Here is a 16,153-nt window from a genome sequence, read left to right on the forward strand (position 1 = left end):
CCTCTTGTCTGGATTTTTGCAGCTGGAGGAGAACAAGGTAACTACCTCTGATGTAACAGTTAATACTTTTGTGACATTAACCCTAGGTAAATGCATTTTCTCCACATCTCAGGTGAGGAAATGAGGCTCAGAGAGGTTCCTAGGGCCCCAGAGCTGTTTGGAGCATGTGCCAGAGGCAGGGCCTGGCTCCAACCGACAATTTCTTTTCTCCATGGCTTCTCCTCTTTCCAAAATTTGTGGTCACAGAATGGTGACTATCCTTACTTCCACCTGCTTCCAGAAAGTTTAGAAGTATATTTGCCAGAAGCCTCTTAAAGGAGCCATGATCTTGCCTTAGGGCATTCCTGCAGGGACTGATCCTCAGAGGGCCAGTTGGCAGGAGAGGGGAGCTCTGTGCATGACAGTTGCTTCCTGGAATGGAAGCATCTAAGATGATTAGTGGCCTCCTCACCACTCACTGCTGAGGCTAAAGGAGACATAGCCCTCAAGGGCTTTAAATCTCTGTGTGAAGATGGGACAGAGTTAGACCACAAGCAATATTACAGATGAAGCCCTGACCCTCCTTCTAGCTGGAAGGGGGTCCTTGTTGTCTTAAATTTAGGAATTCCTGAAGTTATGGCCATGCTCTTTCTAGAGTATTCTGATTCCCCCGTCTGTTTCTCCTGCCCCGTTCCCAATGCCTTGTGCATTCGTCTAGTAGCCCAGACACCTGGGAGTGTCCTGGGGTTAAGCACAACCCCGGCTGCCCCAGGGACCCTGTGGTCCCTCAGAAGTGTTCCCAGTGGCTTGCTGGGCTCTTGTCCTTGCTCTGTCCCTATGGCTTTCATTTGCCCAACGCAGGAGAGCTAGTCCTGGGCTCCAAAACTTCTCACCTCCCCCGATTCTCACAGGTATAACCCAGGTGTCTGCGTTCTGCTATACCAGCCTCCCCAAATTCTGGGAAACCTTTTCACACATCCAAACCAGCTCCTTGAGCCTTCCCTGCTTGCCAACCCGGTGCAGGCCTCAAGGCCACATCACAAATTCCTAGTATTTGCCTAGTCAGGAGGCTACCCTTTTGGGTAATTTTTTATTGTTTCTAGGGACTTCTATCTTCTTAGTTGAAGCCTGGTTTGGGGAGAGGATGAGACTGAAGTGGATTATGTTTGGGGAAGGAGGGAGTGTGTCTTTTAAAGCCCAATTAGATCGCATAGGGAAAGATCTGTGTCTCTTGTTCATTAAGCAGAGAGCGTTACCAAGGGTGGGGAGGCCCCAGTTGTGTTCTCAAAGTTGAGGTGATGCTTTTACAATGTCAGCACTGGTTCCGATCTGGAGCTCTGGCCAGGCAGTGCTAAGTGGGCCCCGATGCCCTCATCAGGCCCCAGTACTGAACGCTCCTGCAGACACCCTCATGAAGCCACTGCGGTTTTTAGCTACACCAGACCCTGTCATGCTCTTGTCTCCGAGAATTTAATGAAATCAGCCTAAAGCAAATGAAGGGCATGGCTAAGTCTACATCAGTGTCAGAGCTGCAGGCGCAAGATGACTCCAGTGCTTCCTTCAATATGAGGCGCAGTTCCCTCTAGGCTACGTGGACTCCTTTCACTTCCCTGGAAGAAGACAACCTGAGATTAGGGTTCTGAGAAAGACAGAGACATGGCAGGATAAAACCAGGCTCTCTCTTCTGTATCCTTTGGTTTTTATTTGGCCAATGATACAATTTCATTTTCAGCGCCTCTAGAAAGCAAAAGAGCCTGATGATATATTATCCCAACCGAAGACACAGTTTATTTCATGGTTGGAATTGTAAACAAAAAAGAAAGTGGATGGTTTTAAGCACAATTTCTAAACTTCCTTCAATGATGGTTTCTACGGAGACTGCAGATGTGCCTTTTGGATATATTATTGGATTAAACAAATGGAAGGTCGCAAGCTATCCCTCCTACTCGGCAACCACATCCTTTCCCTGAATATGGTCAACAGACCTGTTAAATGAACTAGAAAAGAATTCCCTTTATGCACAGCCACAGGCCTTGTGCTAAGTCAGGCTTTATAGTGGAGCTCAGTTGTGTTTTGCCGCTGCATTGCAGCCATCTGCAGGCTGTGTGTTTTTCTGTGGCCTGATTGTAGGTAAGGGGAGGGCAGGAGACTGCATTTTCCTTGTTTTCTGTCACTGGTAGCTCTTGGTTATGTCTTCCTGTACTAAGTTTTCAGGAAATGGTTGCTGAATTGAATTAAACAAGCCTAAAGTAAAATCTTAAAGCAACAGAAGGGCAATGTGGCTCCGTTGGTTGGAGCGTTATCTCATGCACTGAAGGGTTGTGGGTTTGATTCCTAGTTAGAGCACATACCCAGGTTTCGGGTTTGAGCCCCAGTCAGGCACGTATGGGAAGCAACTGATCGATGTTTCCCTCTCACATCAATGTTTCTCTCTCTCTCTCTCTCCCTCTCCTTTCCTCTCTCTTTCTAAACGCAATCTTAAAAAAAGTACTTATCAGCTAAAAAAGAAGAAAGAAAATTGCATTTAAGCTTCAGTGAGCAACTTTCAATAAGATTTAGTTAGCCAGTTTATTCCATTGTGCAGTTGAAATGGATCTGCGGTTCTCAGAGTGGTGAGGCCAGCATGGAACATTTATTCTTGAAGTTACCTCTGTTTCAAAGGCAACAGGCAAACCAAGCTCTGTTAACAAAGTATTAAATTCTTATAACAGAACACGGGATTTCCTATTGTCTCATCTTCTCCTTGTGAGTCAGTCTCAGAGGGAAGTATGTGAAGGAGGCCTTTAGCTGGAGGAGGATGCAGGAGAAGCGTAATCATGAGTAATGTAAGGTTGAAAGTCATTAAAAAATAAAGTTTACCTGCAGAATTTGCTATGGATGCTGCCATCATCTCATCCACAGACCTGGAAGCCTGACGGAACTATCCAAGGACCTGAAAGACCCAGCAGTTCTTTTGAATAACACATTGTCACCAGTCCGTGACAGTTGTCATTTCCATGCCTATAGCAGAAAAAAAAAAGAAAAGAAAAGAAAAAAGAGCAGAAATCATTGAATCTGGCTAGTTGAGAAAGCAAGATACAGCCCAAGTTAATGGAATGATTTTAGTCTGGATGAATAGGTAACACTCAGTAATTTTCACACAATGATTTTGATAATTACCAAATGTCCTTTCAATTTGAGTTGATTCAGTATCACAACTGAGGTTATTTAACAAAATAGATGCAGAAGGCTTCCTTCCAGTCATAGTTGTTGGCCTTCAGTGGTGAGCTCCCCAGCACAGGTTCTTACCATCCCTTCGTCTGTGTTGACTCAACTTGAAATTCTCGGTTCTTCATAATTTTAATGCTGTCATAAAAAACTTCCTGGAACCATTTGGAATGTGAGAGGTTTTCGGATACAAGAAGTCCCTGGGAAAATGTGATTCTCTACCACACGGTGCTACCGTGTTTTTATACTAAAATAAATAAAAACACTTTGGAGAATTCTGTTTTATTTATTGCATATACTGAACTTCAGGCAGTTAAGAAAAACAACACAGAAATGAAGAGCTTGAAATGCTTTTAAACAGCTGGAATTCCAGCTGCTAGTGCAATAAGAGAGAACTTATGCAAGACCGTGTAATAGAATATCAGTGTGCACACAGATAAATAATGCAATGAGGGCATGCGTGTTTTATGTTGTTCCAAAGGCTCCTTAAAATTATTAAAAAATTCCCTAATAATCCAAACTCTTCAATTCTGTTTAGAAAATGTTTGAGATCCTTTCTAAGAAGGTTCTGGCTTTAGATCCTGTGTGTTTCCTAGGGCTGCCATGACATATTACTAAAGTGGGTGGCTTAGTACAGCAGAAATTTATTCTGTCATAGATCTGGAGGCTGTGTGTTCTGAAATCAAGGTGTCAGTAAAGCCATGCGGCCTCTGAAGGCTCTAGGAGAGAATCTGTTCCATGCCTTCCTCTTGGCTTCTGGTGTGGCCCGTAACCCTTGGCATTCCTTGGCTTAAGTCACATCACGCCAGTTGCTACATTGGGAATCACATGGGCTCTCTCTCTGTCCACCTCTTCTTCTCCTCTTATAGAAACACCAGTCACACTGAATTACGGACCCTCTATATAACCTCATCTTAACTAACCATACCTGCAACGACCCTATTTCCAAATTAGGCCACATTCTGAGGTTCTGGAAAAGACATGAATTTGGCGGGATACTGTTCAACCCAATAGGAGGCATCTAAAACGAATAGCAACTGGCTTTGGTCTTCAGGAAGGTGTAGTTCCTAATGTATGTGGGGAAATGGCTACAGGAAACTACACTGAGTGGCCAGATTATTATGACCGGCCAGATTATTATGACCACCCTATCAGTACTTCACTGACACTTCCAAAAATACTGAATATTGAAAACTTCCTAAGAAAATACTCTCAAGGTTTTAGTATTATTATTATTTGCATAACTAATTCACTTCATTGTACTGATGGGGTGGTCATAATAATCTGGCTAGTCAGTGTATAATGCAAAGCAATGTGTTCAAGTGGTAATGGATACAGATTACCACGGACATTTGGAGGACTGAGTGATTGGTTGGGATTACAGAGTAGTTATGGAGGGCTTTAGGGTAGAGGTAGTGGCAGTCCTGAAGGACATATAGTATTGTGGCAGCAGGTCTGAAGGATAACTAGTTACCAGTTGGTAGGAATGGTGAAGCTGGGCATTCTGGGCTGAGGGACCCACTTGAGCAGACTAAGAGATGCAAATGTGCATCTGCTGTGTGGGATGCTCGAAACAACTGGCATGTGTGGCTAGAGAATAGCGTGACCTTTAGGTAGCGGTTGCATGTGTTGTTGTGGCCACTGGGAAGGGATGCAGAAGGGAGAAGGGATGAAGTACAGATGGAGCAGAAGGGAGGTAAGAAAGGTGATGGGAGCCCAGTCGTTCATGTCCATGAATGACTGTCACAGAATGGGATCTTCGAGGTGGCAGTTAAAGGGAGAGTTCAAGGAGAGGTGGGAAGACTATTCTGTAATGGCGCTTGAGGAGACCTTGCTGTACTCAGAGGAGCTGGACTTCTATGTTCCCTCTCAGATCTCAAGTTCTGTGATTCTTAGTAGAAATATCTTTTCACTGATCATATCATGCCTCTCTCACCAGTTATTCTACTTCTGCCTCCTCCCTCCTTTCTTTCTATGGAGCATCTTCCATGGGCCAGGCACTGAAGAGACAATAGTGAGTAAGAAGACAAGGACAACATCATTATCATCTCTTCCCTGTAGCATTAGCACAGGAGTACATAGTAGGTTTCCCGTAAATGTCGCTTTGAATTGAGTATGAGTGAGGGAAAATGACAAGGCCGTTTTGCCCTGGGTAGTAAGTTCTGCTATAGAGTGGAGCTGCTTTGAAAGATGACTTCGGAACCTCCCTATGAGGGGGTGGAAAGTAGGTGGATGCTTACATGTGTTTGATTTCTGAGTCATCAAAAAGGCTCCTTTGCCTCCCAAAATATCTTCTTCATCCAGGCTGTTGGTACTTTTAATTCCATTATTGGAAGTTAGTTTTCCTCTGTTAAAATGCAGTTGCCCTGTGGAGAGATGCTATCCATTTATCTTCATCAATCTCTTGCATCTTAATAGAAGTTAGTTTTTTCTGCATAGCAGGTTTGAGAAAAGCACATGGAGGGAAAAGGGGACCCAGGGAGGAGGCGTGCTGGACATGCCAAAGGTAAATTTTGTCAAGGTTGGCAGTTTGGATGAATTGACCTTTAGCTTAGAAAAATCCATTATTATCCATTTGCTGGTATATGTTGGACAGGACATGATTTTTTCTGTTGTAAGTTTTATGGCTACAAAACTTTTTATTTGTTTTGTTTTTTTAAAAGGGCAATAAATCTCATCTCTATCACCCTCAACAAAAATAATGTGTGTGGCAACCTGATCCTATGTTCTTTCTCGACAAGGCTATGCTGTCTATGGTTTGTGTGCTCACAGTCAGGGAAGGCTAATGATATAGATGCTGTAACAAACATCCCCCAAAGTTTCAGTAGCTCATTTTAGAGGCTTCTTTTTTCATTTACATAACAATATGATTCAAGTTAATCGGCTGGGAGAGAGAGTTCCACATTGCCTTTTAGGGACCCAGGCTCCTTCCTTGCTATACATTCACCCTCTTCAGTTGTTGGCCTCCAGGTCACACATCCTCTGGAAAGCATGCCGGGGGAAGAGAAAGCACACTGACGTTTAGCTGCCTTGGCCTGGAGGTGGAGGTGACACATATCTCACCTCACATCCTGTTGGTGACAGCTAGTCCTGAGACCCACCCAGCTGGATAAAGGCTGGGAAATGCAGTTAAATTGTGTGCCCAGAAAGAGGATGTCGTCCTGGTAAGACTCCAAAATCACTTACACATTTTTGTCAGAAATCATTGACACATTAACCTTCTGTCTGTGACATAACCTGAGCTTGGGGCTTGTCCTTAGGGGAACAAGAGAGAAGAGCAATGGCCTGGGATCTGTCCAGTGTTTAGAATAGTGAGAAGCCACTCTCTCTGCTTGGGGAAGTGCAGGTGGACTTTTGCTATGTCAGGGAGACGTCTTAATTCAAAATTCTTATTTTGTTTGCTCATTTGCTTTTTAGTGGAAGTAGGAAAAGTTAATGGAAATCTACCTTGAAATCCGTTTTGAGGTTTGGAGTGGCGTAGTTTCTGTAATATATTTCGGTTCCCTTGGGAGATAAAAGTAGATTAATGTTTGGAGATTTGGAGATCCTCTAGTCCAGGGGTCCTCAAACTTTTTAAACAGGGGGCCAGTTCACTGTCCCTCAGACCGTTGGAGGGCCGGACTATAGTTTAAAAAAGAACTATGAACAAATTCCTATGCACACTGCACATATCTTATTTTGAAGTAAAAAAACAAAACGGGAACAAATACAATATTTGTATTTGCATGTGGCCCGCGGGCCGTAGTTTGAGGACCCCTGCTCTAGTCCAGTGGTCGCCAACCGGTGGTTGGCAGACCAATGGTGGTCCACGAGGTCCGAAAGGTTGGCGACTGCTGGTTTAAGGAAACCTTTGAAGCAGTGGTCGCCAACTGGTGGTCCGCCGACCACTGGTGGTCCGTGAGGTCTGAAAGGTTGGCTTCTGCTGTAAGTCCACCTCCCAAGGGAACTGAGAGGTAATTGAACTGTCCAGATTCACATAGCAAGTTAGTGGTTTACGTGGGTCTCAGACCCCATTTTCCAGATTTCTACTCTAGTGTTTTTTCCACTACCACAGTGTTAGTCCCTACAGAACTGTTCAGAGACTAGGCCTGTCCTGGTGGGACCATCGGACACCAACTAGAAAGGGGGACGGTTGACCAGGTGCAATCAGAGGGTTCCTTTTAGCTGAGATTCCTGGATGGGTTGTGTTTAAGTCCCTGGCTGACAGAAGTGATATTACCTTCCAATAATTTGTAACTTTTCTGAGAAAACAGAATCTCAGTCCTTCTCAGCTGTTTCTTTGTTTTTAAAATATATTTTCTAATTATAAAAGTGATAAAATTTTAGTCATAGAAATTAAGTAAATATATACAAGTGTAACAAAAATATGTACAAATATAATAAAAAATTGCCTGTAATTCCCTAACTTGACAACGCAGTGATAATCACTGATAATGTAAAACAGATATTTTACATCTTTCCATGTGTGTTTTCTGATCATTTTTCAACACATAAATATTTGTATACTTATGCACAATATAATTAAAATGAAAGATTATACTATATGAAATACAAGCTAAGCAATTCTTAAAATATTTCATATTATTTAATATTAAAATTGTTTTAAAATAACTCATTACATGGAAAAATGCTCATATATATTTGTGCGCATCTGCATAATATAATTAAATTAAAATTCTATTTTTACTTAGCTTGTTTTTTTGTTTTTGTTTTTTTATTTGCTTTTTAATGGAAGTAGGAAAAAAGCCAATGGAAGTGTCCCATAATACACCTTGGGATAAAATTCTAATTTCATTGTGAATAAGTACATGGATATATATGAGCAGTTTGCCATATCATGACTTATGTTAAAACGATTTTTTAAGGCTTGCATGATGTTGCATCTTGTGGAAATGCTGAAGGAACAGGCTGGCGGGGAGGAGGGAAGGCGAAGTGGGGGAGTAGTCTTTTTGGTTCTTGGCCCTGACTCTGTGTTCCTCTTCTCCCAGGGCATCAGCAGCCTGTTCAGCTCTCTGAAAGTCGTCCGGCTGCTCCGTCTGGGGCGAGTGGCCCGGAAACTGGACCACTACATTGAATACGGAGCTGCTGTGCTGGTCCTACTGGTGTGTGTGTTCGGCCTGGCTGCTCACTGGATGGCCTGCATTTGGTACAGCATCGGGGACTATGAGATCTTCGATGAGGATACCAAGACCATCCGCAACAACAGCTGGCTCTACCAACTGGCCATGGACATTGGCACCCCTTACCAGTTTAACGGGTCTGGCTCAGGGAAATGGGAAGGTGGTCCCAGCAAGAATTCTGTCTACATCTCCTCGTTGTATTTCACCATGACCAGCCTCACCAGCGTGGGCTTTGGAAACATCGCCCCGTCCACAGACATCGAGAAGATCTTTGCCGTGGCCATCATGATGATTGGCTGTGAGTATGACAGTGCCTGGGGCTGGGGCAGGGGGAATACTGTTTGGTCATCCCTTCTATTAGCTGGAAAATGGGTAATGGCTACAGTGCCAGTAGGATCAGGGCTGTAATAACTTAAAAGGAGGAAAATATATATATTTTTAAGAGACTAGCTTTATAGTTTTCCCGATAATTAAAAAAGTACATGTTTACTGCAAAGAAATTTAGAAAATACTAAGAAAGCACAAAATAGAAAAAGAAAGGCCATCCAGGTACTTCTCAGAGATAGCTATCATTACCATTTGTTCTCTCCCTTACAGATACTTTTCTATCCTTATCTGAACACATAGAGATAGGTTTTTATAAAGTTAAAATGACCTATATGCCACACATATAATTTGGTAAACTGCTCGTTCGTAGAAGAGTGAATTGTGGAAGTCTTTCCATGTCAATGTAACCATAGCTCTAGGTCTGCACTGTTCAATAAGAGAAAGTAGGAAAAGAGAATGTGAACTATCTCATTCATTATCTTTCATAGTGATTACACATCAAAACAACAATATTTTTGAAATAGTGGGTTAAATAAAATATTCTATTACAATTTCAACATTCTTTTTGCTTTTCAAATGTGGCTCCTAGGAAAATTTTGAATCTAATTTCAATTGGACAGTGCTGATCTAGATCAATACTGTTGATGTTTGCTTGATGGTTAAGAAATGTCCCAAATCCAAACAAAACCCAAAAAAGGCCCAAACAAAGCAAAACGCAAAAAAACGGCTCTTGTTCCATTGAGAGGTAAAGGCTTATGGGATTAACTTGATTGGACTGAAAAGCAAAAACAAGCCTAGTTCTTGAGGAAGGTACAGTGGGGCCTTGACTTACAAGTGTCCCGACTAACGAGTTTTTTGAGATACCAGCTGTCTCTCGGCCGATTTTTTGCATTGAGTTGATAGAGTAATTTGAGTGAACGAGCTCCTTAACGAACTCGGTCTCAGAACAAATTAAACTCGTAAGTCAAGGCCCCACTGTACTTACATCCCAATAACTTACCCACCGACCACTGCATAGCTGTTGCTGTTGCCAATGCTGGAAGTAGTAGCCTTCGGCTGGGCACAATGGGCTACCTCCACTAAAGGGACTCCCAAGGGGGGAGTGGACCGAACAGGCGGGGGAAGACACATGGACTTGAGTGGATTGGACTCATGGTGAACCTGCCAGGAGCACCAAGTGCACGTCAGTGACAGATCGTGACATGGGAGAGGACGGTCCTCCCATGAAGCATCAGTTGGGTAGTAGTCTGGTCGCCCGTGATGAAGCTGGAGTCTGGTGCCTGCGGGCAGAGACCCCGTGGCTGGATGTAGTCCTCAGGGTGGAGTTGACGTATTTCTTGTTTCTACCGACCAGGGAATTCTAACACCAGGGAAACTTGAGGCTTCAGTTTCTCTTGCTTTGTCCAGCTCACACCTGAGATTCAGCGCCCCTTTCTGCACGTGGATTGCAGCCCCGTCCTATTTTGCAACCACCTCATCATGTCTGATGCAGTCCTTTCGTAAAACTCCTCGCGCCAAGGCACAGAGCTCACCTCTGAGTGTTGACTGAATGTGTCTGAGGGGTAATGGATTCATGGGAAGTGTTTGCCCATGGAGCTTTGGGGTTTGCTTCTTACTTTAAAATAGGTTTTAATAGAGATGATTGCCTGACCATGGGAGGCAGCGTTACGTGTCTGTGGGTAGCTAATTGCTGTAGCTTAATTAGAACTCGAGGTGCTTCCTCATGTTGTGTAAGAGAATTTAAGACCTTTGCTCTTCTAGAACGATCCGCCTTGAAAGCCCCGTTTTCTAGGCAGCGCCTGCAGCAGTTTTGTGAGTTTGCGCCACCAGACCCAGCGTGCTCGGGCACAGTTTCTGTCTGTTAGAGGGGAGAGGAGACACTGTAAATCAAAACGCCTCATTATATCCGTTACAGAAAAGCTGTGAAGAGTGGTCAGTCAGAAAATGGGCCCCGTTTCACGGACTCTCCAAGGGCTTTCAAATCTGAGGAGACATCCTTGCAAACGTTTACCTGGAAGAAAAGAAGAAAGAAAATAGTTCTGGTGGCTTATAATAAGGATAAGCAGCCTGTTTTCCCCAAACCATTCTTCTGTGGAGAGCATCATTTCCTGGGTATGGTCTCCAAGGAAAACCTCCAACAGTGATTATCACCTCTTCTCTCTCCCACCTTCTCCGAGCTGGATGATGTTTCCATTTCGTGAAATAAAGTGTAATACACAGTCTGCAGCCGAGTGTGATGTTCAGGTCGGCAGGTCTACTTAACGGGAACACCATTTCCCGAACAGTCATTGGGTAGTCACTATGCTAAGTGCTCTACACACACTCTCTCCTACTCGCGGAAATTCTGTGCCTGAGAGATGATCATCTCCATCTGATAAGGAATGGAAGCTCAGAGAAGTTAACTCACTTTCCCAGGAACGTGGGGCTGGTGAGCAGGAGAGGCAGGGTTTGGACCCCGGCCTCCCTGAATTAGTAGCGGGGCTCCTTCTATGGACGCACCTGCACAGGTGAGGTCTGAGAACAGAGTCCACCAGCTTCTCCAGCTGACAGACCAGCACTTTGAAAATTCCCTCCGTGAACTTGAGCAAGCTAGCAGTTCTGCACTGGAAACCTTTTGTGGGCTTGTTTATTGTTGTTGTTGTTTTCATTTAAGAACAAGATTTTGGTACAGACTCAGGGGACCAGGTGTTGTGGAAACCAGCCATTTTTCAGCAGCCTGTCACGGTTACAGCTGTTCCCCTTTCCGTGTGACATATCTGACAAATTCTCGTACCAGCAGCCAGGTTATTGCACTCTGTGTAATGTGGTGGCGATCACCCTTGTAAACTCACATTCCCGACAGCCTTTGTTGGGGACCAGTGCTGGTGTCTTGTTAGATTGGTGGGGTCCTCTCTTATCTTGCTTTGCCTGCGCGTGGACGTGTGCACACCTACCTCCTGGCTGCGTGGCTCACGGGATTGGACTGACCCCAGAATTGGCACCCCTGGTGACAGGGAGCATTGACCACTCCTGCATTTATGCCGATGTGTCAGTGCTTCTCTGTCCCCAGTAACTCTGGCGGTCAGGCCCCCATGTCTTAAGGGGTATAGAGAGACACAGGCCTTTTGAAATACTGGTTACGTTGTAATCCACCCCCCCACCCCCCCACCGCACTGAATTTTACATGCGTTGGGAGTATTATTCCTTGCCTGTTCTGTTGCAGTGTATTAGCCATAATGTAGATTATCCAGAAGCCTTGTGTTGCTTCTCCTCTCTGCTCTCTGGCACTGAATATCTCATTATAACTTGGATAATTCCCCAGAGGGTGCCAGGAAACAGGAAAACTAAGTATTTTCAATCTTGCCTACCTCTCTCAGTTCTGATCAAAGAAAATTGCAATAGGAAAAAGTGGAAACTGATGGCTAAAATGAGTATTTGTGATTGGCTGTGGTGTAGGCAATCTACAGTGTCTCCAGCTGCCTGGTTCTCTCTCTGACTTCCATTCTAGGGTCTTGTCCTGGGCTAGAGGCAAACCAGCCCCTGCCTGATCTCCCTGCCCTCCTGTGGGTCTCCAGGGGTCTCCTACCAGGCCTCACCCCAAGTGGACTCTTCATGTCTTTTAGCACACTTCTGTGTTGGTGACGCTGAGTGAAGCACATGCCACTCTGGCCCTCTGTGTGACACGGGGGAGAGGATGTCCCCCTTTCGACAGGCACATGCATCAACAGGTATGTGCCTCCCGAATTAGGGTTGGTCTGGCTGCTCTGCCATCATCAGAGATGCAGGCTTCTCTTTTCCCTTCAGCACACCACTTCCACATCAGGAGCCAGGATGGCTGGTCCAGCTTCCGCCATATGTTCTCTTTCCAGAAAGAAGGGAAGGGGAAGGCGAGCTGAACTCTGAAAACAAGGCTAGGAAATTGCCATATTACCTCTGTCGGTGCCTCCCCGACAGACCCCTCGTGTGTGCTAAGGATCTGAAGACCACTCCTGTGGGTGGCACTCTCAGGGAGTCTGCGGTCTGATGGTGGTGGGGCTGTGGGAAGGACAGAGACAGGTCCTGTCACTTACCCACCAGTGAGGCCTGGAGATGGAGCCCTCATGGTGGGCTGAGCTTTCCCCAGTCTCTGAGGGATCCCTTCAAGAAGAAGGGACTGTCAGCGGGGAGAGTTCCTGCATCTGGGAGGTCTCATCTCAGGCGAGGGACACGACCCTCCCTGCCTTGGGGATCTCTCCAGGGAGAATTTCATGGTGGAGACATTTCCATTTCTTTTTTTATAAATACGCTTTGCACTTTTCTGATTCTCTCCTCATAATGTCATTGCTGTCATCCTGTCATTGAAATTAACCCACATTCGTTTCCTTTCTCTCTGACAATGGCAGGGGGTCTAGACATTGTATTCCTATTCAGGTCCCGCCCTAAATGCTAAGCATTTGTCTCCTCCCTCAGCTCCCCTTGACACTTGCCTCTTTGAATTCATTTTTCCTTCCCACCTCAGCTCCTTCAAAGCAGAGCAGAATGTCAGTGCTGAAGGGACCTTTGGGAGCATCTGTTTAGTCCAGAGGAGCCCTCCTCTCGCTCTTCTGTTGGGCCAGATCTCATCGTTATCCGTGCTCCAGTCAATCTCCCCCACCCCACCCCACCCACCCCAGGCCTGGGAGCTCCCAGTGAGTCAGTGGGCTCACTCCTGGTGGTTTCCTTATATCATCTTCTTTCCTCGGTGGGGGGGGACGCTAGTAACCTGCACCCCGGGGCCTTTGACCCCCCTCCCTCACCCACTTGCACTATGCTTTGTGGTTTCCCTTCAGCTTAGATTAATTGCAGGCCAATCTGAACTTTTCTCTGCCTCCCTCCTCATCTTATTTAAATGTTTCTTATTTCTATTCATCTCACCTTTGCTAAATATGCCTTTTTTTTGCATTCTATACCAATATACTGTTTTTTAAAAAATGACATGAAGCACATCTCCCAGCAGGCTGTAAAGATACTCTTAGGAGACTTTAGCCACATGGTAGCTGCTTACTTAATATTTCTGGGCTTGTTGAAGCTGAACAATGGAGATGGATCTGGAGTTTTGGAATTGGCCTGCAGTGATATTGGCCAAGCCTCTTTATTAGTTAGGATACATGTTTTCTGCTGCTGGACAGGGACAGAGCATCAACAGGTATGTGCCTCCCGAATTAGGGTTGGTCTGGCTGCTCTGCCATCATCAGAGATGCAGGCTTCTCTTTTCCCTTCAGCACACCACTTCCACATCAGGAGCCAGGATGGCTGGTCCAGCTTCCGCCATATGTTCTCTTTCCAGAAAGAAGGGAAGGGGAAGGCGAGCTGAACTCTGAAAACAAGGCTAGGAAATTGCCATATTACCTCTGGTTGTTATGCCCAGACTTCAAGACCCCCAACAGAACCACCAGGGAGCGCCGAGTCGGATGCAAAAGCATAGAGCCTTTATTCAAGCTGAGCTTGGTCCCTCTGCCTCCACCGGCGCAGCAGCAGGATGCGAGAGAGCCCCGAGTCTCGAAAGAACAAAGACTTTATAGGGCTTGGGGTGGGGGTGGGGGGGTGAGGGCCCACTCGGACCGCTGATTTGGCCGATTCCGGTTGGTTGAGTGAGGGCCGGGGGGCTAGTGACGCAAGGGCAGGGTGCAGCTAGGGTCTGGTTACACAAAGACAGGGGGTGTGGTCAGCATACTTTTAGCCCTGGGTTTGTTTCCCTTGCATTCTCACTGGCTGAGATAAGGGCAGACTGAGTAACTGATACATTCTGTGGCTTTTTCTTGGAAGAGGGGTTAGGGACACAGCTATCAGTCCCATTCTGTCCTTTCATGGTCACATCACATTGGCCAGAACTTGGTACCCTGGCCATACCTAGCTGCAGAGGATACTGGGAAATGTAGTCTTTATTCTGGGTGGTCATGTGCTCAGTGATATGGACAAGAAGAAGAGCTGGTGGGGGGCTACCTTTGTGTCTGTCTGCCTCTGCTTTCCTCCTTCTCCTCATTTCCCTTGATAGCAGCAAACATTCGCCCTCCATAGCAGGGAAATCCCAGTGGGGCTTCGTTCCTGAATTCCTGGCTGGGAGACTTTGTTTCAAGTCCTAGGTCTGTGCTGTGCTTTGGGTTGTGTGTGCCCTTTAATTTCTGTGGTTTGGGGCTGTGAAGCTCCTGACAATCTCACTTCACAGAAGTGAGACTAAATGAGGTAATGATGCATGATAGCTCTCTGAAGAAAACTGAAAATAGTGACATTCAATTGTCGTGATTTTATTGTTGTTAATAACAGCAAGTGTTTCTTGCTCTTCCCAGTTCATTTTTGTCTTCCCTGTTCTTAGGAGAAAGAAAATAATAATTGCACGAGAATGCTGTTTAATTTCATTTTGGGTTTCTGTTTATTTTGGGAAATGGGGCAATGTCCAGAATGCTATGGGAGAAATAACTGTTCATTTCTCATTTATTCTTAGAGGGTTTTTTTCTAGCCAGCAAACAAGTTTATTTTTCTCTAGAATCTGATTTAAAAAAAAAAATGTCTTGCTGTAGCTGGTTTGGCTCAGTGGATGGAAAGTTGGCCTGCCGATTGAAGGGGTCCTGGGTTTGATTCTGGTCAAGGGCATGTACCTTGGCTGCAGGCTCGATCCCCAGTAGGGGGCATGCAGGAGGCAGCCGATGAATGATTCTCATCATTGATGATTCCATCTCTCTCCCTTTCCCTTCCTCTCTGAAATCAATTTTATATATCTACACTAATAAAAGAGAAACATGGTAATTGGCGTACGACCGCTACCCTTTTCATTGGCTAATCAGTGAGTATATGCAAATTAACTGTCAGCCAAGATGGCGGCCGGCAGCCAGGCACTGAAGCGAGCAGGGAGGCTTGCTTGCTGCAGACTCCAACGTTCCCCGCCTCACTTGCCAGCCTCTCAGTTGCAACTCTAAGCAACTATATACTATGTTGCAAATAAGAAGGTAAACAAAACCCCAGAAAACAGCCGGACTGAAACCCAGCCGGACCGAAACATTGTATCCATGTTTTCAGCAGCGAGGCCTCAGAGCTAAAGCTGGCCCAGAAAAAAAAAAAAAAAAAAGAAAACAAGGAGCGGTTGGAAGCTTTAGTCACTCGCCAGCCGGAAAACAGCCCTCAGCCCCTCACCCAGACTGGCCAGGCACCCCAGTGGGGACCCCCACCCTGATCCAGGACACCCTTCAGGGCAAACCAGCCAGCCCCCACCCATGCACCAGGCCTCTATCCTATATAGTAAAAGGGTAATAGGCCTCCCAGCACCGGGATCAGCGGAGCAGCAAGGCTCCCAGCACCGGGATCAGCGTGACAGGGGGCAGCGCCCAAACCCCCTGATCACCCTGTGGCTCTGTGAGTGACAGGGGGCGGGGCCACAACCTCCCTATCCGCCCTGCTCTGTTCGTGACAGGGGAAGGCACCCCAACCCCCTGATCTGCCCTGCTCTGTGCCTGATAGGGGGGAGCTCCCCAATCCCCTGATTGCCCTGCGGCTCTGTGTTTGACAGGGTGCAGCACACCAACCCCCCC

The 16,153-nt window shown here is 45.8% G+C and overlaps 1 protein-coding gene across 1 annotated transcript in view; it reads left to right on the forward strand.

The window, feature by feature from the left end:
* Window positions 1–16,153, forward strand: part of KCNH1 (potassium channel, voltage gated eag related subfamily H, member 1) — a 261,433-nt gene that overhangs the window by 93,958 nt on the left and 151,322 nt on the right. Inside the window, exon 8 of the mRNA XM_005866243.2 lies at window positions 8,175–8,604. Coding sequence (XP_005866305.1) covers window positions 8,175–8,604 — 430 coding nt within the window. The remainder of the gene's footprint in view (window positions 1–8,174; window positions 8,605–16,153) is intronic.

Source organism: Myotis brandtii, unplaced genomic scaffold (genome assembly GCF_000412655.1).
Source record: "Myotis brandtii unplaced genomic scaffold, ASM41265v1 scaffold2254, whole genome shotgun sequence".
NCBI classification, from domain to species: Eukaryota; Metazoa; Chordata; class Mammalia; order Chiroptera; family Vespertilionidae; genus Myotis; species Myotis brandtii.